We start from the raw sequence: 24,578 nt of genomic DNA on the forward strand, positions 1-24,578 counted from the left end.
AGGAAATATAACATTATGTTAGAAAATCGTACGCCTACCTATCCAGAGGGAGGCCAATCATAAAATAAAATAGAGAAATACATTTAAAAAAGGAGCTCGGTATGGCAGTCATCAGTTATCTTTGAAGGTTTAATGGAATGTAGCTGCCAAGAAAGGGATGTGAGAGAGAGAGAGAGAGAGGGAGAGAGAGAGAGAGAGAGAGAGAGAGAGAGAGAGAGAGAGAGAAGAGAGAGGAGAGAGAGAGAGAGAGAGAGAGAGAGAGAGAGAGAGAGAGGGGGAGAGAGAGGGAGAGACAGAGAGAGACGGAGAGAGAGAGAGGAGAGAGAGGGAGAGACAGAGAGAGACAGAGAAGAGAGACAGAGAGAGAGAGAGAGAGAGAGAGAGAGAGAGAGAGGAGAGAGAGAGAGAGAGAGAGAGAGAGAGAGAGAGAGGAGAGAGAGAGGGAGAGAGAGAGAGGGAGAGACAGAGAGAGAGAGAGAGAGAGAGAGAGAGAGAGAGAGAGGGGGGGGGGGGGGAGAGAGAGAGAGAGAGAGGAGAGAGAGAGAGAGAGAGAGAGAGAGAGAGAGAGAGAGAGAAGAGAGAGAGAGAGAGAGAGGGAGAGACAGAGAGAGAGGGAAAGAGAGGGAGAGACAGAGAGGGAGAGAGAGAGAGATGGAGAGATAGAGAGAGAGGGAGAGAGAGGGAGAGAGAGATAGAGGAGAGGGAGAGAGAGAGAGAGAGAGAGAGAGAGAGAGAGAGAGAGAGAAGGAGGAGAGAGAGAGAGAGAGAGAGAGAGAGAGAGAGAGAGAGAGAGAGAGAGAGAGAGGGAGAGGAGGGAGAGGGAGAGACGGAGAGAGAGGGAGAGAGAGAGACAGAGCGAGAGAGAGGGGGGGTGAGACAGAGAGAGACAGAGACAGAGCGAGAGAGAGGGGGTGAGACAGAGAGAGATATAGAAATAGTGTGTGAGAGGGAGAGAGAGACAAATAGAAGAGAAATAGAGAAGAAGAGGAATACAAAAAGAGAAAGAGTGTGAGGCCCATGACAATACATAAGTATACCAAATTGTAATTATTGTGCACTATGCCTATTTATTGCCTTACCCTCTATAACTTACTACATTTGCACACACTGTATATAGATTTTCTATTGTGTTATTGACTGTACGTTTTGTTTATCCCATATGTAACTCCGTGTTGTTGTTTTTTATCGCACTGCTTTGCTTTATCTTGGCCAGGTCGCAGTTGTAAATGAGAACTTGTTCTCAACTGGCTTACCTGGTTAAATAAAGGTGAAATTAAATTAATTAATAAAAATACCACTCCACAATATTTCCCCTCTCTGAATCCAACACAAAATAGACCAATCATTGAAAATGATAATATTATGACTTTGCTGTAAAACCTCCTCTCAAAGTCCATTAAAACCATATCTCTAAGATGACTGTTCTTTTCTATCCTTTACCCTCTCTTCTCTCTCAACAATAAATCAATTTGTTCTTTATTTTCTCCTTGGACGCTCTTTGAGCCAGCGACATGTTGTTAAGCTTCCTTCCTCTCCCTGACATGTTTTGATTGCCATGCCACTCATTCCCTGTACACTACACAGACAGCAGATTGCAACTTCTCTAGCCTGGCATAGACTTTGAACACTATTTGTTTGATTGTATCCCCTAAACCCACACATGCGCACACACAAACGCAAAGCTAAATCATTAAATAGCCATGCACAGCACCATAGGCGTCTGTGTTGTCAAGACCTGGAAGTGTCCTTAACAACAGAACGAGCATGCCAGCCGGGGAGGAGGAGGAGGAGGTGGGGGGAGGGGGGGAGGGGGGCAGGAGCATGGAGGAGAAGGAGGAGTAGGGGGAAAGGGAAAGGGTGGTGGAAGGAGGAGGAAGAGGCCAGGTTAAGGCATCAGAAGGCTTCAGTTCGGCTGGCGGATAGCCGAAGTCGGCTAGGCGAACCGAACGAGTATGCTCGCATACTCCCTTAAAATACATTCGCATCAAAAAAGAGAAAAAAGCGGCAATAGTACTGTTGTCCATCTTGAGATGCCGTAGCCAGTATACACTTCCTTAAAATAGTCCGAATTAATCTAAGATAACTCAAGAAATATGATTTTGACGTTTTTGCCGAGGAGATCTTAGTCACACAATTTTAAATCTAACTAAGATGTTTGGTGCAGTATTTCTAAATAAAAAAATTGTCTCTCGTTGAATGACAACAAAGACTACTGAAGAATCCCTACTGTTGACCAATCCCCAACGAAGGGGCGTAGACTTCGGCTAACGACTTCGGCTAACGACTTCGGCTTGCCTCAATATTTTTTTGGGTGTAGCCGAACAACCGGAAAAAACCTTACCGAAGTCCAAAACAAACAAAAATATCACAAAATGTCATCATAATATATGCACAAACTCTTCCAAACAGTTTCGGCTGGGAAGCATGTGGACGCCTTTAGGCTGGACAGAATGGAAAGACTGAGAGAGCAGTGAAATCACCTGCTCCAGGGTGTCAAGAGGGCATGGAGAAATAGAGCTGGAACACTCTCCTATCACCACCTTAGAACACGGGAGCAGATGTGTGATAAAGTGGGAAGACTTCCTCTCTGACACTGTAAACAGAGAGTTTCAGAGAGATGTCCCTGCAAGGAATGATACTGCAATAACCTGATGTGAGGTCATTCTGACATTATGCTAAACTGAGTTTGATTTCTGTTGTGATGATGTGTCATCCTTTCCATGATACCCCAACACATTCCTATAGCATTCAATGTATCCTGAAGATGACCCTGATGAAGTTAAGCTTCCTACAATCAAATAAATACAGTCCATATCCAGCATAAATCATTTATAAATCATTGAAGCCAAATCTTTCCGGAATCCATTCAGAGACTGAGGGTGGGGATGTGATTGTGGTATGAGAATATGATTGTTGTACAGTATGAGCAGGGTAACACACCGTGGTTGATGGACACAGATGACGAGCTGTGCTTCATGCCTGCCTGGCTGTGCTTTGCATATTAAGCAGTGTTTTACAGTTAAAACAGCAGGTAGGAACGCAGCAGTCCCCCACTTAATCACAAGCTTATTAGAGAACAATTACTAAATGGCAAGGCTTGTTAACATAAATCATTAATCAAGAGGACTTTAAGAAATTAAAGTGGCATTTTGCAGCAAATCTCCTCTGTGTTGACAGCAGTGGCCTCATGAGAATTCATAGGAGAGGGCTCAGACCAACCAGGGTCTGTTAGTGACAGTCACCAAGGACATCTGGCCACAGCTACAGTACAGGCTTTAGTCTGTCTCTCTGTTAGCACTAAGCATACTAGCATTACTGTTCATAAAGGCTTTTAGAGTGTGCTGTATATGAGTAGCATGTTTGACATGTCTTTCTTTCTTTCCCTCTGTCTTTTTCTCTTTGACACCTGTCATACTATCTGAAAGTGGAACAACAGAAATGACCTCACAGAAATGACCTCCCTTAAGTGGTCAGAGCTTACATGCCTCTTACAGCCCAGATGATCTCTCATTCCATTGGATAGAGTGCTACTTAAAGGACCCCTCACACACACACACACACACACACGCGCGCGCGCACACACACACACACACACACTATGTGAGAGTGGTTACATTTACTTAGGGAAAAAAGAGAGGGGGAAAAGGAGGGGAAGTGGAAGAAGGCGTGATCACCACAGATGCGTATAATCAGCTACAAGTACTTCTCTTAATAATTTGTCAGGCTTTGTGTCAATGGGGTTGGTTTTCTCTGTTGCTGGGGAAGTGTCTTTCTCCTTGAAATTGAGAGCCCTGTCTGCCTCAGTCTGAGGGTTCTCTTTTCTTCATACTCTTATCACAGACAGTCATCTCTTGTAATGCATTGAAGAATCACTAGGGGGTTAGCATTTCTGTAATGTTCAAAATGGGCAGTGGAATCAAATAAAATATTGGGTTATACATAATGAAGATCAAAATAGATAATTTTAAATGGGCTGAGTATATAGGGGCACACTGAGACAGATTTAAAAAATGAAAGAAATTACAACCTGCAATTTAAATGGATTTTTGTTTGAATTTCATGTAATGGACATACACAAAATAGTCCAAATTGGTGAAGTGAAATGAAAAAAATAACTTGTTTCAATAAATTCTGAAAAATAAATAACTGAAAAGTGGTGCGTGCATATGTATTCACCCCCTTTGCTATGAAGCCCCTAAATAAGATCTGGTGCAACCAATTACCTTCAGAATTCACATATTTAGTTAAATAAAGTCCACCTGTGTGCAATCTAAGTGTCACATGATCTGTCACATGATCTCAGTACATACAGTTGAATTCGGAAGTTTACTTACACCTTACAGGTGCACCAACAAGACAAAACCAAACAAACATAGAGAACATCAAACGGTAGCAGCTAGTACTCCGGGGACGACGAACGCCGAAGCCTGCCCGAACAAGGAGGAGGAGCAGCCTCGGCCTCGGGGACGGCCAGGAGGACGTGGAGCAGGGCGCGTAAGATGACTACGGTGGAACTCAGTCAGGAGGGATGGATCTACAATGTCCCACCTAGGCACCCAGCACCGTTCCTCCGGACCGTACCCCTCCCACTCCACTCGATATTGTAGACCCCCCATCCGACGTCTCGAATCCACGATGGACCGGACTGAGTACGCCGGAGCCCCCTCGATGTCCAGTGGGGGCGGAGGGGTCTCTCTTATCTCACACTCCTGGAGTGGACCAGCTACCACCGGCCTGAGAAGAGACACATGGAACGAGGGGTTAATGTGATAATCATTAGGCAGTTGTAACTTGTAACACACCTCGTTCAATCTCCTCAGGACTTTAAATGGCCCCACAAACCGCCGGCCAAGCTTCCGGCAGGGCAGGCGAAGGGGCAGGTTTCGAGTCGAGAGCCAGACCCGATCTCCAGGGGCGTATACTGGACCCTCACTGCGGTGGAGATCGGCGCTCGCCTTCTGCCTGCGGATGGCCCGCTGCAGATGTACGTGTGCAGCGTTCCACGTCTCCTCCGAGCGCCGAAACCACTCATCCACCGCAGGAGCCTCGATCTGGCTCTGATGCCATGGTGCCAGAACCGGCTGATACCCCAACACGCACTGGAAAGGGGTTAGGTTAGTAGAGGAGTGGCGAAGAGAGTTCTGAGCCATCTCTGCCCAGGGGATATACCCCGACCACTCCTCCTGCCGGCCCTGGCAATATGATCTCAGAAACCTACCCACATCCTGGTTCACTCTCTCCACCTGCCCATTACTCTCCAGGTGGTAACCAGAGGTAAGGCTAACCGAGACCCCCAAGCATTCCATGAACGCCCTCCAGACTCTAGAGGTGAATTGGGGACCCCGATCAGACACTATATCCTCGGGAACCCCGTAGTGCCGGAAGACGTGGGTGAACAAAGCCTCAGCGGTCTGTAGGGCAGTAGGGAGACCCGGCATGGGAATGAGACGACAGGACTTAGAGAACCGATCCACAACGACCAGAATAGTGGTATTCCCCTGAGAGGGGGGAAGGTCCGTGACAAAGTCCACCGAGAGGTGAGACCACAGCCGTTGTGGAACGGGCAGGGGTTGTAACTTCCCCCTGGGCAGGTGTCTAGGCGCCTTACACTGAGCGCACACCGAGCAGGAGGAGACATAAACCCTCACGTCCCTAGCCAATGTTGGCCACCAGTACTTAACACTAAGGCAGTGCACTGTCCGGCCAATACCTGGATGTCCAGAGGAGGGTGACGTATGAGCCCAATAAATGAGACGATCACGGACCTCGAGCGGCACGTACGTCCGACCCACTGGACACTCTGGGGGAGTAGGGTCTGTGCGTAACGCCCGCTCATTTTCCGCATCGACCTCCCATACCACCGGTGCCACCAGACAAGACTCTGGCAGTATGGGAGTGGGCTCAATGGACCTCTCCTCTGTGTCATACCGCCGGGACAGGGCGTCTGCCTTACCGTTCTGGGACCCTGGGATGTAAGTGATCTTAAAAACGAACCGGGTCAGAAACATGTTCCACCTAGCCTGACGAGGGTTCAATCTCCTAGCTGCCCGGATGTATTCCAGGTTACGATGGTCAGTCAGAATGAGAAAAGGGTGTTGAGCCCCCTCAAGCCAATGCCTCCACACCTTTAGGGCTTGAACCACGGCTAACAGCTCCCTGTCCCCTACGTCATAATTACGTTCCGCCGGGCTGAGCTTTTTAGAATAAAAAGCGCAGGGACGGAGTTTAGGAGGCGTGCCGGAGCGTTGCGACAGTACTGCCCCAATACCGGCCTCTGACGCGTCCACCTCTACCTGGAACGCTAAAGCGGGGTCCGGGTGCGCCAGCACCGGAGCCGAAGTGAACAGGTCCTTCAGTTTACAAAACGCCCTGTCCGCTTCAGCCGACCACTGCAAACGCACAGGGCCCCCCTTCAGCAGGGAAGTAATGGGAGCTGCCACCTGTCCAAAACCCCGGATAAACCTCCGGTAGTAATTGGCAAAACCCCAAAACTGCTGCACCTCTTTAACAGTGGTTGGGGTTTGCCAGTTACGCACGGCTGACACACGGTCAATCTCCATCTTCACCCCTGACGCTGACAACCGATGACCCAAGAAGGAGATGGACTCCTGGAAAAACAGACATTTCTCTGCCTTGACATACAAGTCATGCTCCAACAGCCTACCCAACACTCGGCGCACCAGGGCTACATGCTCGGCTCGTGTAGCAGAGTACACTAGGATGTCGTCAATGTACACTACCACTCCCTGCCCATGCAGGTCCCGGAAGATCTCGTCTACAAATGATTGGAAGACTGAAGGAGCATTCATTAACCCGTATGGCATGACAAGATACTCATAATGACCTGAGGTGGTACTAAATGCCGTCTTCCATTCATCTCCCTCCCTAATGCGCACCAAGTTATAAGCGCTCCTGAGATCCAGTTTTGTGAAGAAACGCGCTCCGCGTAATGATTCAGTCATACTCGCAATCAGAGGAAGAGTGTAACTGTATTTCACAGTGATCTGATTGAGACTACGGTAATCAATACACGGGTGCAACCCTCCATCCTTCTTCTTCACAAAAAAGAAACTTGAGGACGCAGGGGAAGTGGAGGGCCGTATGTATCCTTGTCTCAGGGACTCAGCTATGTATGTCTCCATAGCCGCCGTCTCCTCTTGAGACAGAGGTTTATCGCACAATCTCCCTGTCTATGAGGTGGCAATCGCGTCGCCCTCGTCTTGCTGAACACGAGTGCCAAATCCTCATTCTCAGGGGGAATGTGCATTGCGGGCACTTGGTTCGGACTCTCCACCGTGGTCGCCCCAACGGAAACACCTAAACATCGCCCAACACACTGGCCAGACCATTCCTTGAGAGCCCTCTGTTGCCACGAAATGGTGGGGTCATGGGTGATTAACCAAGGAAGCCCCAGCACCACGGGATACGCAGGGGAGTCAATTAGATACAACTGAATAATCTCCTCATGACCCCCCTGCGTCTTCATCTTTAGTGGCGCTGTGACCTCCCTAATCAACCCAGATCCCAACGGGCGGCTATCTAGGGCATGGACAGGAAAGGGTGCATCAACGGGCAGGAGGGGAATCCCTAACTCAGAACAAAATTTCCGATCTGAATCGACTAGCGCCTTATGCTGGGAATGAGATGCAACCTGAGGAAATACCACAGGTATACACACGTGAACAACAGAGAGCTCTGGGAGAGTGGGGCGCCTACTCACCTGAAATGACTCCCCAGTGCGCGACCTGTTGCCCCGATTCCCTGGAGACCCTCCCCAGCACCTAGCCGCAGTGTGTCCTCCACGGCCACAGCTGGTGCAGGGGACGGCCCCCCTCGGGTTCTCTCTCCTTCTCTCTCTAGCGCCAGCACCCCCGAGCTCCATAGGGCTCGGCTCGGAGGTGCTGGGGGATGGAATGGACGGCCCCAACTCGGGACGTCCGCGGGTGGCCAGCAGGGTATCCAGACGGATGGACATGTCCACTAGCTGGTCGAAGGACAGGTTGGTGTCCCTGCAGGCCAGCTCTCGACGAACGTCCTCACGCAGGCTACACCGATAGTGGTCGATGAGGGCCCTCTCATTACACCCCGCATCTGCCGCTAGAGTCCGAAAATCCAGGGCGAACTCCTGTGCGCTCCTCTTCCCCTGTCGGAGGTGGAACAGACGCTCCCCCGCCGCTTTACCCTCAGGAGGGTGTTCGAAAACAGCCCTGAAGCGGCGGGAGAACTCCGCGTAGCTGATGGTGGCGGCGTCTATTCCCCTCCATTCGGCGAAGGCCCACTCCAACGCCTTGCCGGAGAGACAGGAGATGAGGGTGGAAACGCTCTCGTATCCCGAGGGCGCCGGGTGTATGGTGGCCAGGTAGAGTTCCACCTGAAGGAGGAACCCCTGACACCGGGCTGCGGTGCCATCATACGCCCTCGGGAGCGAGAGCCGGATCCCACTGGATTCCGGAGCTGGTCTGGTGGGGCTGGCCGATGGTGGTGGTAATGTAGGAGGAGGTGTGGGCACGCCTCCCCTTTCCCATCGGCGCAGGGTGTTCATCACCTCCTGCATGGCGGAGCCGAGTTGCTGGATCCTGGCGTCCTGGCAGCTGACCCGATCCTCCAGCGACTCGGTCGGCGCCGCTGCTCCTGCTGACTCCATAGTATGGTGTGTTGTTCTGTCAAGGCTGATGTGGATGCGGTGTTGGAGTCAGGCGAAGGACACAGAAGCTTAGTCGCAATGACTTTAATGGTCAAAAGGCAATAACCAAAAACAACGTGCCTCTAACACAGGAGGCGAGCGATTACGCTAACAGTGCGTAAAATACTAAATACTCGAGAACACAATAACGATACACCACACGGACAGGCGTACAACAACACACAACTGCAAACAAAACCAAAGGAAACGTATAGGTGACATAATCAATACATAATACGTGACAGGTGCACCAACAAGACAAAACCAAACAAACATAGAGAACATCAAACGGTAGCAGCTAGTACTCCGGGGACGACGAACGCCGAAGCCTGCCCGAACAAGGAGGAGGAGCAGCCTCAGCGGAACTCATGACACTGTCTTAGATCAGTCAGGATCACCACTTTATTTTAAGAATGTGAAATGTCAGAATAATAGTAGAGAGAATTATTTATTTCAGCTTTTATTTCTTTCATCATATTCCCAGTGGGTCAGAAGTTTACATACACTCAATTCGTATTTGGTAGCATTGCCTTTAAATTGTTTAACTTGGGTCAAACGTTTCGGGTAGCCTTCCACAAGCTTCCAACAATAAGTTGGGTGAATTTTGGCTCATTCCTCCTGACAGAGCTGGTGTAACTGAGTCAGGTTTGTAGGCCTCCTTGCTCGCACGCGCTTTTTCAGTTCTGGCCACACATTTTCTATAGGATTGAGATCAGGGCTTTGTGATGGCCACTCCAATACCTTGACTTTGTTGTCCTTAAGCCATTTTGCCACAACTTTGGAAGTATGCTTGGGGTCATTGTCCATTTGGAAGACCCATATGCGACCAAGCTTTAACTTCCTGACTGATGTCTTGAGATGTTGCTTCAATATATCCACACAATTTTCCTTCCTCCTGCAGCAAAGCACCCCCACAGCATGATGCTGCCACCCCCGTGCTTCATGTTTGGGATGGTGTTCTTCAGCTTGCAAGCAACCCCCTTTTTCCTCCAAACATAACGATGGCCATTATGGCCAAACAGTTCTATTTTTGTTTCATCAGACCAGAGGACATTTCTCCAAAAAGTACGATCTTTGTCCCCATGTGCAGTTGCAAACCGTAGTCTGGCTGTTTTATGGCAGTTTTGGAGCAGTGGCTTCTTCCTTGCTGAGCGGCCTTTCAGGTTATGTCGATATAGGACGCGTTTTACTGCGGATATAGATACTTTTGTATCTGTTTCCTCCAGCATCTTCACAAGGTCCTTTGCTGTTGTTCTGGGATTGATTTGCACTTTTCGCACCAAAGTACGTTCATCTCTAGGAGACAGAACGCGTGAATGTAAACTTCTGACCCACTGGAATTGTGATACAGTGAATTATAAGAGAAATAATCTGTCTGTAAACAATTGTTGGAAAAATTACTTGTGTCATGCACAAAGTAGATGTCCTAACCGACTTGCCAAAACTATAGTTTGTTATCAAGAAATTTGTGGAGTGGTTGAAAAACGAGCTTTAATGACTCCAACCTAAGTGTATGTAAACTTCCGACTTCAAATGTATACACCTGTTCTGAAAGGCCCCAGAGTCTGCAACACCACTAAGCAAGGGGCACCAGCAAGCAAGCGGCACCATTAAGACCAAGGAGCTCTCCAAACAGGTCAGAGACAAAGTTGTGGAGAAGTACAGATCAGGGTTGGGTTATAAAAAAATATCAGAAACTTTGAACATCGCACGGAGCACCATTAAATCCATTATTAAAAAATGGAAAGAATATGGCACCACAACAAACCTGCCAAGAGAGGGCCGCCCACCAAAACTCACGGACCAGGCAAGGAGGGCATTAAACAGAGAGGCAACAAAGAGAACAAAGATAACCCTGAAGGAGCTGCAAAGCTCCACATGCCTACCACCATCTTCAAAGTGGTAGGCATTTTGTGTAAATCAAATGATACAACCCCCCCAAAAAATCAATTTTAATTCCAGGTGGTAAGGTAACAAAATTGGAAAAATGCCAAGGGGGGTGAATACTTTCGCAAGCCACTGTAAACTTTGTCATTGGCAATTTCCCTTTATGAAGTAATCACCTGCTACAGTACATCTAAATAAGATTGAGAGAGACCCAGTGTGCCTCAGTGTATTGCATACAGGTTGAATAACAAAGCCACTGTGTACCTGTGGATTAATATCTAATATAGTGACTCTCATTCTTCTGCCTTCCAAATAATTCAACAAAACCAACGCTGGCTGTCATGAAAAAACACTTTATATTAACACTGCTGTTTTCCTACCAGAAGAAAAGCGAGAGAGAGAGAGCTACTCTCTACTCTCCTGTAATACAGGTCAGCACAGCACCTGTGACATTAAAGAGGTCATGTGCCATTAGATGGGAATCCATAATCAATAGCACAGCAAGGCATGACGGCAATGGGGTACACACACATACACGCACGCACGCACGCACGCACGCACGCACGCACGCACACACACACACACACACACACACACACACACACACACACACACACACACACACACACAACACACACACACACACACACACACACACACACACACACACACACACACACACACACACACAACACACACACACACACACACACACACACACACACACACTCACACAGCCCTGCCACTGACATATTTAATGACCTCTTAGACACAATCGCCCTCCTTGACTGAATGTTAATTGTGCACTCCCTCAGTCTCTCTCTCTCTTTCTACTGTGCCCTCAGCTCTATATCAATCCCCTACCGTTCTCTTATTCTCCCTCCCTCTCTCTCTCTGTACAGATAAGGACATGAGCAAGGGGAGTTGTCAGCACTCATTAGCATTCACCACAGTAACACTCTCACAGACAACCAAGTCAAAGGCCGTAACCAGGGTTTGAATTTGAATCCGTGGGGTGGGTCTCCCCCCGCCCCCACCATTCCCCAGGAAGTTGAAGCTGATTTACTGCATTTCTATACAATAAAAATAAATAAATTAAATGCTATTTGGAGAACAGCAAAAACAAGCAAAAATGACACCAGCCAATATCACCTTGGCTTCTGTAGGTTCATTCACCTCAGTCAATCTACAAACACATAGTCTATTAGCTATACAATTGTAATGTTATACCCCGGAAATATGAGAAATGATTCACACTGACACTGTTCAGTCAGTTGTAATGATGAACTGCATAAAATCATCAACTCTTTACTTATATCTCTTTTATCAAATTACATAGCATTCACATTTGTATTCCTAGGCATTACTAATAATGCTCCGCACAAACAGACATCAATGGAGCACACAGATTATCGTATTATCACATTCACATGAATTATTAGAATATTACTTACGATTCTGTATTAATATCAGTGTTGTAGTGGTAAAGAAAAGGTGGGGAATGGATAAGATGAACAACCACCGATATAAACAAAAACGTATGACATTTTTAGAACTGTATTGTTTGCATTTTAATGTAGGCCTAGGCCTATAGGGAAGAGGCCATGTCGAGATGTTCATATTGATTAGATTAGTACAGATATTTTCAGGGGATCCCACATGGGGCCCTGACCCCAAGTTTGGGAACCACTATACTAACCTCTCTCTCTGCTTGCTTCCTCTCTCTCTGTCTCTGCTTCCTCCTGCATGCATTGCAGCCTGCCTCAGCCTCACCACTGAGCGCCATATCACTGTCTGTCTCAGTAGCCTACTCTCTGTAAAGTCAAGTTATTATGAGAACTTAGTAGCCTATTTTTTGCTCCTGCAGAGGTAGGCTCCGTTTAACGTTAGTTTCTTACTTCATCCTTCGAGCTGGCTACTACCCAGTGCCCTTCAACGTTACTGCAATAGAAGTCTCTGCCGCGGGAGGGTTTTAAAATTGCCTTTTGTCCGGCATCTCGTAAACACACTGTCAGAAACATCTCTAGTTTTGCCTACTGTACTTCTCTGGTGAAGCCGACTACGAGCTGGGGTAGTTCATTTTACTTCTCAGGCCCTCGGCCTGTGCCACGAGAGGGCGGAGTTAGCCGTTTGAGAGAGTGGTGAATGTGCTACTAAAAATGAAAATCCGGGAGGCAAATCAGGGGGATGCAGGTGAACATAATGAACAAACCACTGTTCATGATTCCACTCGTTCGCAAAGAGGCAGGCAAGATTAGAACTCAGTCAGATCAAGAATATAAGCGTTCTGAACTTTGATCAACGCTGGGAGCAATATTTAGATGTTCACCCATCATTTATTTTCTTTGTGTACAAAATATATATTGTTATTATGTATTTATTTGTCAAATTAGAAAAAATTACAGAGGTTCAGACATCGGTGTCCTCAAATTATGTCAATCATAAATCAATCATATTATGTTGTTACGGCCATGACCAAGTCGCACGAATAACCAGCCCAAACTAATCAAATCCAGTTAATCTTTCATTCTGGCCTATCTGCTAGAAAGAACATTCTATTCTGCAGGCATCAGGACCGACATCAACGGAGTGGACTTAACCGCAAATCATACAAATTGAACCATTCAAGAAATCATCAATATAACAGAAGAGGGAGTTCGGCCTTTTATTGATCAGTTTCGCAATGCACAAAAGTGAATGTGTGAAACATGAGATGCAGTACGAATTTCCAAGGCCTTGTAAGCAACACATCAACTTTATTGGAGGGATAAAGCACCCAATTAAAAAAACTGAAATGACAACATAAAATTGAAATACTTAAAATTAAGGTTATTATAGTAAATTAAAACTGAAACTAAAACGAAACATGAAAAAAAGTTAGTAAACTGAAACTAAATAATTAAAAAACCAGTTTTAAAAACTAAAACTATACTGACACTATTATCTTTGACTTCAAAACAAACTAAAAGTAAAATAAAAACTATCAATGGGTTTTCAAGCTTCTGAATCTGGCGGGTCACATTGAGATAGACTCAGCATGATGATGTTGCCACAAACAGCACTGCAGATATTGGGCGAGTTGAGTGGTAAGGCTAAAAAAAACGACTGTAGACGAAAGTTGAGGAGTGAAGTCGGGGGAGGTGCATCTGCGACAGCCGAAATTCAGACACTAATGTGGTTTTCCAACAGCAATGTTCAGATTAACATGGCAGGGATGCCATTGTTTATCAAATGTTTTCTTTAACATTTCTAAATAAACATCTAGCCCCCATATCACACACTCACAAACTGAAATCATAATATAATATTATGTGTGTACATTTTACAATCAATTAGTGAGAAAGTGACTCAAATATCACATTTATTTGTATATATCCACTGTATACATAAATCGCAGCAAATTGGTTCTTGTTTCAGTCATGACTTTGATCACATTCACATGGGTCAAACAAAAACACCCTAATGATTGGTTGACAATAGAGCCTCCCACAATGCAGACGATGGCTACAGGATGAAGTTGGTGAAGAGCAACTGCAGAAACTTGCAGTTGGCTGCTGTAAAAACTTCATGACCTTTGATCACATGATTTTTGTAAAGTTCATGCAGTTGACATGTAGGTGCAAATCTGAAATTTTTTATCCCCATTATTCAACACACTGGCCCACTGACTTGACAAAAGTGATCCACCCTTACGTGGCCATTGAGATGAGCGTGATGCAAGACTTTGCTCTCACACAGTCACACAGAGTATCTGCACTTCCCACTGCTACAATGTGGTAGCTATGGGATCAAAACAGCGGAGAACAACAGACACCACACACTTGGCAGCTGGGTTGAGAGATTTTTACTGGATCCTAAAGCTGTCTCTTAGCTGCAGCGTGCTGTGCCAGACCAGACGCCCATACTGATAAATCAGGCTTTAGGAGTGAGAACGACCATCACTGGCCATCCACTGATCAGACCCCAGGGCCCTGGCCTTCACATCATGTCCTGTCAGATCGATACGGGACCTCCCTCTACTCTTCTCCATCCTGACAGGAGGCAGACTCCCACCCCCACTGGTCCTCATTCATACACTGGGTTTTCTAGAATTCTCCCCTCCAGATATTCCCATTCACTCTCCTTTCGCCCATATTTCCAATCCATTTTGTTTCCTATGTCCTTTAATCCCCTCTATCTCTCCAGACGACTCCCCCTCGCTCTCACCTCCACTGGGAACCTCCTGCCGTTGATGCTGTGTTCAGAGCCCTCAGATCCGTTGCTCTGGCCCCAGTGGAACTCAACCTTCTCAGCCTTAAAACGCCCGGGCAGGCCCGCACCACGAACAAAGTAGTCATCCTTCAGCATGATAGCCACTGTGAGAGAGAGAGAGAGAGAGAGAGAGAGAGAGAGAGAGAGAGAGAGAGAGAGAGAGAGAGAGAGAGAGAGAGAGAGAGAGAGAGAGAGAGAGAGAGAGAGAGAGAGAGAGAGAGAGAGAGAGAGAGAGAGAGAGAGAGAGAGAGAGAGAGAGAGAGAGAGAGAGAGAGTGAGAGAGAGAGAGAGAGAGACATGAGGGTCAGGTAAGTGGCAGGTAGCCTAGCGGTTAAGAGCGTTGGGCCAGTAACCGAAAGGTAGCTGGTTCGAATCTCCGAGCCGACTAGGTGAAAAATCTGTCCATGTGCCCTTGAGCATGGCACTTCACCCTAGTTGCTCTGGATAAGAGCGTTTGCTAAATGACAAAAATGTATTAAAAAAAATAACAAAAATCACAATTTCATAACAAAGCAACAATGGCTTTGGCATATCTATTGATGCTCTGATGAAGGCATTACTGCCGAAATGCATTAGCCTGTCCTGCAAAAAATAATGAGGTGACGTCTTTTTGTCTTTAAAAAAATACATTTGGAGTGCTGCCATTTCGCAATGTTCTTAAACTTGGGATTTCATTTGAAATAATGAAAAATAACTTTAGGAATTAGCACAACTTATCATGAATTAGTGAAAATTGCATAAACATACACACACAGTGTGAAACCTCTGTTTGGCCTACAAACAGCATAAAGTTACATTCATTCAAGGCACTTGGTATTGAGGTTCATCATCTATTTAGCTTCCTCGAGGGGGATGCTGATGCATTTGCTGAATATAACACGTGGTGCTTTTATTATGTCTGTGCTGCTTTCCCTACAAGACTGGGTCTCAAATTAAGGTCTAATTTGCCTGGCAAAAGCTATCTCCTCAGTCACTTCTAATTGCCTATAAAGTATTTTGTTAATTCATTATACGCTTGTTGAAATAAAGTGAGAATTGACAGAGGGAGGCAATTTTTTTTATTAATACATTTGACTGAATAGACCCACATTTAATTAACTAACATGACCTTAAATAAATGGTCCCATTGTCAAACCGAATTCTTACTGTGATGGAATTTCAGAATCGTTTCTACTCCTCCTTTCAGAGGAGATTTCTGTCCCATTTAGAATAAGCACTCAAGTGAAATGAGTGGCCTGGTTTGTCATCTCAACGTCTTCAGAAAAGTCTGAAACTTGAGGCATTTCAAACTAAATACACCAGGCCTGTTAAATTCCATTTACTTAGTTTGACATTTCTCAGGTCGTAGACTCTGCCTAAGCCTTTGACCCTTAAACAATAGGCTGGTCTATCAACATTTGTGTCCTCCTTGTGTAGTTTGTGTCCTTGGAGATTTTAAGAGATGTGTTGCTTGGTGCTTGTACAAGTTTGTTGGCACTCCCACTGAAATTCTACCAGTCTGCATCCAGGAGGCTAAGGTTACATTGAGTAGTAGGACATCCTGTGGGAGCCTGGCCTTCCTGGTAAATCTCATACTACCACTGAGAGTGTGGGATTAACAATGCATAGTGTGCTAAACGGGTTTCTTAGCATCTACTGCATGGGACTCAAAGCAGAAAAAGGTGAAGTGGAGGAAGACTCTACCACAGTGGCTAACTTAAATACACTCCACTGTATTGCTGCTATGCTAAGTCTCACTCCTCCACTGTGGCTAGGCTGAGCTGTTGCAGTTTATGCTAACAGGGTAGCGGAAGGGATGGAACGGCAGTTTACATTAGTGTTCAGAGCACAGCAGGCAGTAAAAAACACATACAGTGAGGGAAAAAAGTATTTGATCCCCTGCTGATTTTGTACGTTTGCACACTGACAAAGAAATGATCAGTCTATAATGTTTATGGTATGTTTATTTGAACAGTGAGAGACAGAATAACAACAAAAAAGTCCAGAAAAACGCATGTCAAAAATGTTATACATTGATTTGCATTTTAATGAGGGAAATAAGTATTTGACCCCCTCTCAATCAGAAAGATTTCTGGCTACCAGGTGTCTTTTATACAGGTAACGAGCTGAGATTAGGAGCACACTCTTAAAGGGAGTGCGCCTAATCTCAGTTTGTTACCTGTATAAAAGACACCTGTCCACAGAAGCAATCAATCAATCAGATTCCAAACTCTCCACCATGGCCAAGACCAAAGAGCACTCCAAGGATGTCAGGGACAAGATTGTAGACCTACACAAGGCTGGAATGGGCTACAAGACCATCGCCAAGCAGCTTGGTGAGAAGGTGACAACAGTTGGTGCGATTATTCGCAAATGGAAGAAACACAAAATAACTGTCAATCTCCCTCGGACTGGGGCTCCATGCAAGATCTCACCTCGTGGAGTTGCAATGATCATGAGAACGGTGACGAATCAGCCCAGAACTACACGGGAGGATGTTGTCAACAATCTCAAGGCAGCTGGGACCATAGTCACCAAGAAAACAATTGGTAACACACTACGCCGTGAAGGACTGAAATCCTGCAGCGCCCGCAAGGTCCCCCTGCTCAAGAAAGCACATATACAGGGCCGTCTGAAGTTTGCCAATGAACATCTGAATGATTCAGAGGAGAACTGGGTGAAAGTGTTGTGGTCAGATAAGACCAAAATCGAGCTCTTTGGCATCAACTCAACTCGCCGTGTTTGGAGGAGGAGGAATGATGCCTATGACCCCAAGAACACCATCCCCACTGTCAAACATGGAGGTGGAAACATTATGCTTTGGGGGTGTTTTTCTGCTAAGGGGACAGGACAACTTCACCGCATCAAAGGGACGATGGACGGGGCCATGTACCGTCAAATCTTGGGTGAGAACCTCCTTCCCTCAGCCAGGGCATTGAAAATGGGTCGTGGATGGGTATTCCAGCATGACAATGACCCAAAACACACGGCCAAGGCAACAAAGGAGTGGCTCAAGAAGAAGCACATTAAGGTCCTGGAGTGGCCTAACCAGTCTCCAGACCTTAATCCCATAGAAAATCTGTGGAGGGAGCTGAAGGTTCGAGTTGCCAAACGTCAGCCTCGAAACCCTAATGACTTGGAGCTGGTAGAGCACGGCGCTTGTAACGCCAAGGTAGTGGGTTCGAACCCCGGGACCACCCATACACAAAAAAATGTATGCACGCACGACTGTAAGTCGCTTTGGATAAAAGTGTCTGCTAAATGGCATATTATTATTTATTATTATATTATTGGAGAAGATCTGCAAAGAGGAGTGGAACAAAATCCCTCCTGAGATGTGTGCAAACCTGGTGGCCAACTACAAGAAACGTCTGACCTCTGTGATTGCCAACAAGGGTTTTGCCACCAAGTACTAAGTCATGTTTTGCAGAGGGGTCAAATACTTATTTCCCTCATTAAAATGCAAATAAATGTATAACATTCTTTCTGGATTTGTTTGTTGTTATTCTGTCTCTCACTATTCAAATAAACCTACCATTAAAATTATAGACTGATCATGTCTTTGTCAGTGGGCAAACGTACAAAATCAGCAGGGGATCAAATACTTTTTTCCCTCACTGTATCTTGCTCTCTTTTTTCATCATTTGTTTTTGCCTTTTGTTGATTCAGAGTCCTAATCCAGTGTGCGAGGGGAAGGCAGGCCCTGGGAGTTTCATTAGTGATGGGAGCCAGTGTTTGGGCGCACGAACAGGCGAGCCGGAATTAGACGCTAAGCCAGCGAGACCTTGGACGGCAGTGTGTGAAAACCGGGGGCATATATGAAAATAAAGCCTTAATCAATGCAAATATTTCTTCAGGGCTCCAAGTCCTCATTAATTTCTTTAAATGTTTATTTGATATGATTCTGGGAAAGTATTCTCCCTTCATCCCTCTTCATCCAGCCGCCCTCCTTTCCCTCTCAAAAACCATGACACCGTTCTTCTGGCCGTGACACATCTATAATGACTTCCTGCTTCAAGGTGACAGGGTCAGAGTTCAGCCAAGGCTACAGCTTTCACAGAAGCAGGAGGACTTTTAGAAGAAGCTGATTGAAGCATCCATTATTCAGAGATGCTTTAGGTGATTATGTCACAGATAAAACACTCAGCTGTCATTTAAAAATAGTGGAGAATGTATAAATAATGCATGGCACAACAAGAGGATGTTTGTCTTGTTAGGTGTGCATTATGGAGTACGCAGAGATAAGAAGCTGTGCTCTGTTGCGTTCCGCTACTGTTGTTTGTGTTAGAACTTGATTTGATTTGGTGGGTTGCGGCACCACTACGCTAACCCACTTTAATACCTGTGCTACACTGGTTTTCCCCGATCATGCGGGGAGACAGCTCAGAGGTAGCACTCATCCTTTAACACACCATGGCCTTGGGAAGAGATGGCTACGGACATCAGAGGCTCTGAGAAACAACACACGATCAGGGACAGACATTTCTCATGCTGAGTGAGCTGAGGAGACTCGCTCTTTCACTCTCTCTCTGACTGAGTGATGCCAGGACAGGGACACTAATACACTGCTCAGGGGGGAAGCAGATATCCAGGCAGCCCATTCCCAGGGGAGAAGATGTACAGTCCCCCACCAGATGAACCTGACTCTCCTTCAGCCTTACAAAGACATGGCCTCCAATCTCAACAACAAGCCATTCACTCACTCCCTCCACACTACACTACAGTGAGGAATGTGGGCTATTGACTCACATACTCCCTACTAGAGAGGGAGCTTGAAATTCCATCAGTGTTAGCCTTGATAGAAATATGGCAAGCTTTATGGGCTATTCCCTCTTTAAGATCTTCATTATTTGATAGAACACAATATATCACTCACCGAGAGAGGGATTAAGGTATACAAGGTGTCCGTATTTTAAAAGCACTTGGGAGAGATGGACCAGGGACACCACCAGTTCATACATGCCACATTATGTCCAGAGAGATTAATAGGATCAAATATCTGACAATATAGAAATCACACTAGTCATATTATTTTCCCCAGGTCTGCAGAGAGAGCCTGTAATAGGACATCTGGCCTTGTTGTGACTGCTGTCAATACGGATGCCAGCCACCTGTGGCCCCTGCTCCCACAAGCATTTAAACTCCATTTGTAGGCAGAAAGAGAGGACGATACATCTTTGTGACAGATAGAAATTGTGAAAAATACCTGTCTTAGATAGGGAAAATCCATGAGATGCTATAAAAGCTGAATTCACCTTTTTCCAGGTTTTCATCTGCACCAATGACAGATTCACTAATATGGAGGCATCACTTATGTGCAAATCCGCTCCTACCACAAATATTGTATTGGATTTCTGTGCATGTCGCTTTTAAACTACTTGAATGTACAGATGTAGGATCTTCATTTGACCTATATTGTCGCAGCAAACAAGATTTGTACGTTAAGTCCATAATGTTGCTTGGTCAGTGGTTATGCTATTAGCTGGCCAAAAGTAGGCTACATGAAAAGTGCAATACTGTTAGTATAACCATGTGTTAGTGTGGGTGTTCAGTGAATTTATGTAAATCACAAAGCTCATCTGTATTAGCAACAAAAGAGTGATCAAATTTAGATCCTAAGATCTGTATGTATAAAGTGTGATTTTCATGTTGTCTAATGTTATACTAGAAATACAGTGCATTCGGAAAGTATTCAGACCCCTTCCCTTTTTCCATATTTTGTTACGTTACAGCCTTATTCTAAAATGTATTAAATATTTTTTTCCTCATCAATCTACACACAATAACCCATAATGACAAAGCGAAATGTATGCAAATTAATAAATAATAAAAAACAGAAAGTATTCAGACCCTTTGCTATGAGACTAGAAATTAAGCTCAGGTGCATCCTGTTTCCATTAATTATCCTTGAGATGTTTATACAACTTGATTGGAGTCCACCTGTGGTAAATTCTATTGATTGGACATGATTTGGAAAGGCACACACCAGTCTATATAAGGTCCCACAGTTGACAGTGCATGTCAGAGAAAAAAACAAACCATGAGGTCGAAGGAATTGTCTGTAGAGCTCCGAGACAGGATTGTGTCGAGGCACAGATCTGGGGAAGGGTACCAAAAAAGGTCTGCAGCATTGAAGGTCCCCAAGAACACAGTGGCCTCCATCATTCTTAAATGGAAGAAGTTTGGAACCACCAAGACTCTTCCTAGAGCTGGACCCCCGGCCAAACTGAGCAATCGGGGGAGAAGGGCCTCAGTCAGGGAAATGACCAAGAACCCGATGGTCACTCTGACAGAGCTCCAGAGTTCCTCTGTGGAAATGGAAGAACCTTCCAGAAGGACAACCATCTCTGCAGCACTCCACCAATCAGGCCTTTATGGTAGAGTGGCCAGACGGAAGCCACTCCTCAGTAAAAGGCACATGACAGCCCGCTTGGAGTTTGCCAAAAGGCACCTAAAGGACTCTCAGACCATGAGAAACAAGATTCTCTGGTCTTATGAAACCAAGATTGAAGTCTTCGGCCTGAATGCCAAGCGTCACGTCTGGAGGAAACCTGGCACCATCCCTCCGGTGAAGCATGGTGGTGGCAGCGTCATGCTGTGGGGATGTTTTTCAGGGGCAGGGACTAGGAGACTAGTCAGGATTGAGGGAAAGATGAACAGAGCAAAGTACAGAGAGATCCTTGATGAAAACCTGCTCCAGAGCTCTCAGGACCTCAGACTGGGGTGAAGGTTCACCTTCCAACAGGACAATGACCCTAAGCACACAGCCAAGACAACGCAGGAGTGGCTTTGGGACAAGTCTCTGAATGTCCTTGAGTGGCCCAGCCAGAGTTCGGACTTGAACCCGATAGAACATCTCTGGAGAGACCTGAAAATAGCTGTGCAGCGACACTCCCCATCCAACCTGACAGAGCTTGAGAGGATCTGCAGAAAATAATGGGAGAAACTACCCAAATACAGGTGTGCCAAGATTGTACCATCATACCCAAGAAGACTCGAGGCTGTAATCGCTGCCAAAGTTGCTTCAACAAAATATTGAGTAAAGTGTCTGAATACTTATGTAAAAATTCTAAAAACCTGTTTTTGCTTTGTCATTATGAGGTATTGTGTGTAGATTGACGAGGAAAAAAAACTATTCAATATGTTTTAGAATAAGGCTGTAACGTAACAAAATGTGGAAAAAGTCAAGGGGTGTGAATACTTTCCGAATGCACTGTAGGTAGGTTATATTATGTTCAGACGTATCTATATCTACATAACCAAAATAAGGAGAGGGTAAACAGACATTGGGGGACTGTGAATCTCACCTGTTTTGCCAGTGTTCTTCATTGAAGTCTTGTTGGAGGACTCTGTCTCAAATCCATCCAAAGCTAGCTCCTGATACTCCATGGACACCTTGCTGTCCTGGTCTGCGATGTTGATTGGGGATTGGTTCCTCTCTCTGCATTCTGGGTAGGCTGATGACCAGCCCTCCTCTGGCCCGTACATACCTGGATGAGAAGAAAGAATACGATATATATATTCCATATGATATAATGTGATTTCGCAACCCAACCAGAGCTAACCATTTGGCCCGCTAATCAGCAGAGAAAGTGTAACACACTGAAAATATTTTCATACACATTAGGCAGAAAAGAGATCATGTCATGTTTTTAGTGGAATAATGCAGTCTTAATGGCACTCATTTCTAAAAAAGGAATCACCAGTAGATTCCCTCTGATGTTGACCTGCAGTTAAACTTTCCCTCCCATAACGCAGGCAAACATGTGTACCTGTGGTAGTTTTATCAGAATGTGAACAAAGCTACACCTCCTAACCCATGTAGAGGTGACGGCAGTGTACTCAGAGATGAAACCCCACACTCTTAGATTAATGGAAAGGCCCGGTGTGATACCAGACACCTCCATGTAGCACAGAGTCAAGAGAGGGAGAGGAGCAGGGTGGAAATGTCACCATTCTCCTGCCACCTCTCTCAGATAAAGCAAACAGAGAGAAGGACTGAGAGGGTGAGAGAGAGAGAAAGAGAGAGAGCGAGAGAGAGAGAGATAGGACAGGGTCAATGCTATGGAAACAGTGGAGGATGGAAAATATAGATAGTCCCTCTCTTCTCCCCATACACATGTAAGCAGAGCAGGCATGGTGTCCTCAGTGCGGGGTCACAGTCTTCAAAAGCCACTCAACCATAAAACACCAGACCAGCCAAGTGAAGTCAAGTGATTCTTTAGTGTCCAGGGAAGGGGAATTCATTTGGTTGTGGATAACACACTAGAAAAACACATTCAACAAACACAAACATTTACAGTATAATTCAACTGATTCAGTGTATACAACAGCACCCCATACCCATAAACATTCCACCTAATTGATTTTAAATTCAGAAGTACTTTATATATTGGTAACTGCATTATATTAATGTACATAATAATTGGACACATTAGCTAAATAGTGCTACAGTATCTGTCGATTGATGGGAAATAGCCACACCCTCTGTTCCTATCTCTAAACACAAACTCAGACTACAAGTCAAGTTTAATTTATTATACAAGGAACTGAGAAATCAATCATTTAACGTTGTACAATGATTACAACTGCACAACACGCTGTAAGCATTTTATACGAAACGGACATACAGCATCTAATCATAATCCTAATCTCCAATAGATATGCTTCATTGTGTCCTAACCTTGAGTTCTATTGACTTTCCCCTGCAGTATGTTCTCCTGTCCTCTTTTTACAGTGAAGGCTTTGGCTGCCCTCTGTCTTAAGGATGGAAGGAAGGGGCAGGGCCCACTCCTACTACCCCCATGTCCACAGCATGCACACTCTGCTTAAAGTGCACCCATAATTGAAAGCTACACTCGGCTACGGGAGTTCTAAAATGAATTTGTCTATGATTACTCATGCCCCACGCGCATCCAGAGCGTTTGGTAATTTATATTTAATTGAGTTAGGAAGCATCCTCTTCTCCTGCCCCTTATCCTAGCCTTGGGGTATATTGATTGTAGAGGTCTGGGTTTCATATAGGAGAGCGCAGGGTATGGATCCAGGCAGCCATGGCCTGGTAATTAATGCAGTGGAGAGCTGGTGTGAAGCCATTAGTCATTGTTTTAATGCAGCCAATGTGTGCAGAGAGCTGCTGCACTGAGAGGAGAAATAAGCGGACAAGTAAACAATCTTTAAATTAAAAAAACTGACAGAAATACACCTGGCCCATGCATAAGGCAATACAGATGCTGCCTATCTAAACATGTTGAATCTTCCATGTCCTATCTCAACATAGTGGATCTTTATAGGCCTATCTGAAAATGTTACTTAAAGGGAAAATCCACCCCAAACCACAAATTCCTATGATTAACAGTATTGAACAGTGTTAAATAACACTAATATGTGAAAACAATATTTTTGGTTAACAATTTATGCCGTTAAAACAAAGTTGGTAGCAATGTGAAATTCGTTCTGGAAATCTGTTGCAGCTCATGTCGACTACAAAACCCACAATGCAATGCTGTTTCTCTGGGCTGGCTGGCTGGCTAGCTAGGTAGCTAGAAAGCAAACGTAGCTACACACAATAATACCAAAGTCAACATCATGTTGGGATTTGTTTTCTCATAATTGGATCTGTATGTGATGAATAGCTTAGAAGGAATGCATTAATGATAAGCATAGGTTTGTACTATACTGATATAAATTGTTTCACATAACAGGCTGTGATTCATGTGAGGAACGTTAGGGGCTAGGATGAGATAAGAACTTGTCTCAAAATATTAGACTACACTGC

At 45.4% G+C, this 24,578-nt stretch overlaps 1 protein-coding gene across 1 annotated transcript in view; it reads right to left on the reverse strand.

Annotated features, from left to right (window-relative positions):
- The window catches only part of LOC311138912 (receptor-type tyrosine-protein phosphatase gamma-like), a 385,510-nt gene that overhangs the window by 115,030 nt on the left and 245,902 nt on the right, over window positions 1–24,578 (reverse strand). Inside the window, exons 3-4 of the mRNA XM_084173710.1 lie at window positions 22,108–22,290; window positions 14,777–14,925 (exon numbers count right to left, since the gene is read on the reverse strand). Coding sequence (XP_084029836.1) covers window positions 14,777–14,925; window positions 22,108–22,290 — 332 coding nt within the window. The remainder of the gene's footprint in view (window positions 1–14,776; window positions 14,926–22,107; window positions 22,291–24,578) is intronic.

Source organism: Coregonus lavaretus (assembly GCF_964263955.1).
Source record: "Coregonus lavaretus genome assembly, chromosome: 12".
NCBI lineage: Eukaryota > Metazoa > Chordata > Actinopteri > Salmoniformes > Salmonidae > Coregonus > Coregonus lavaretus.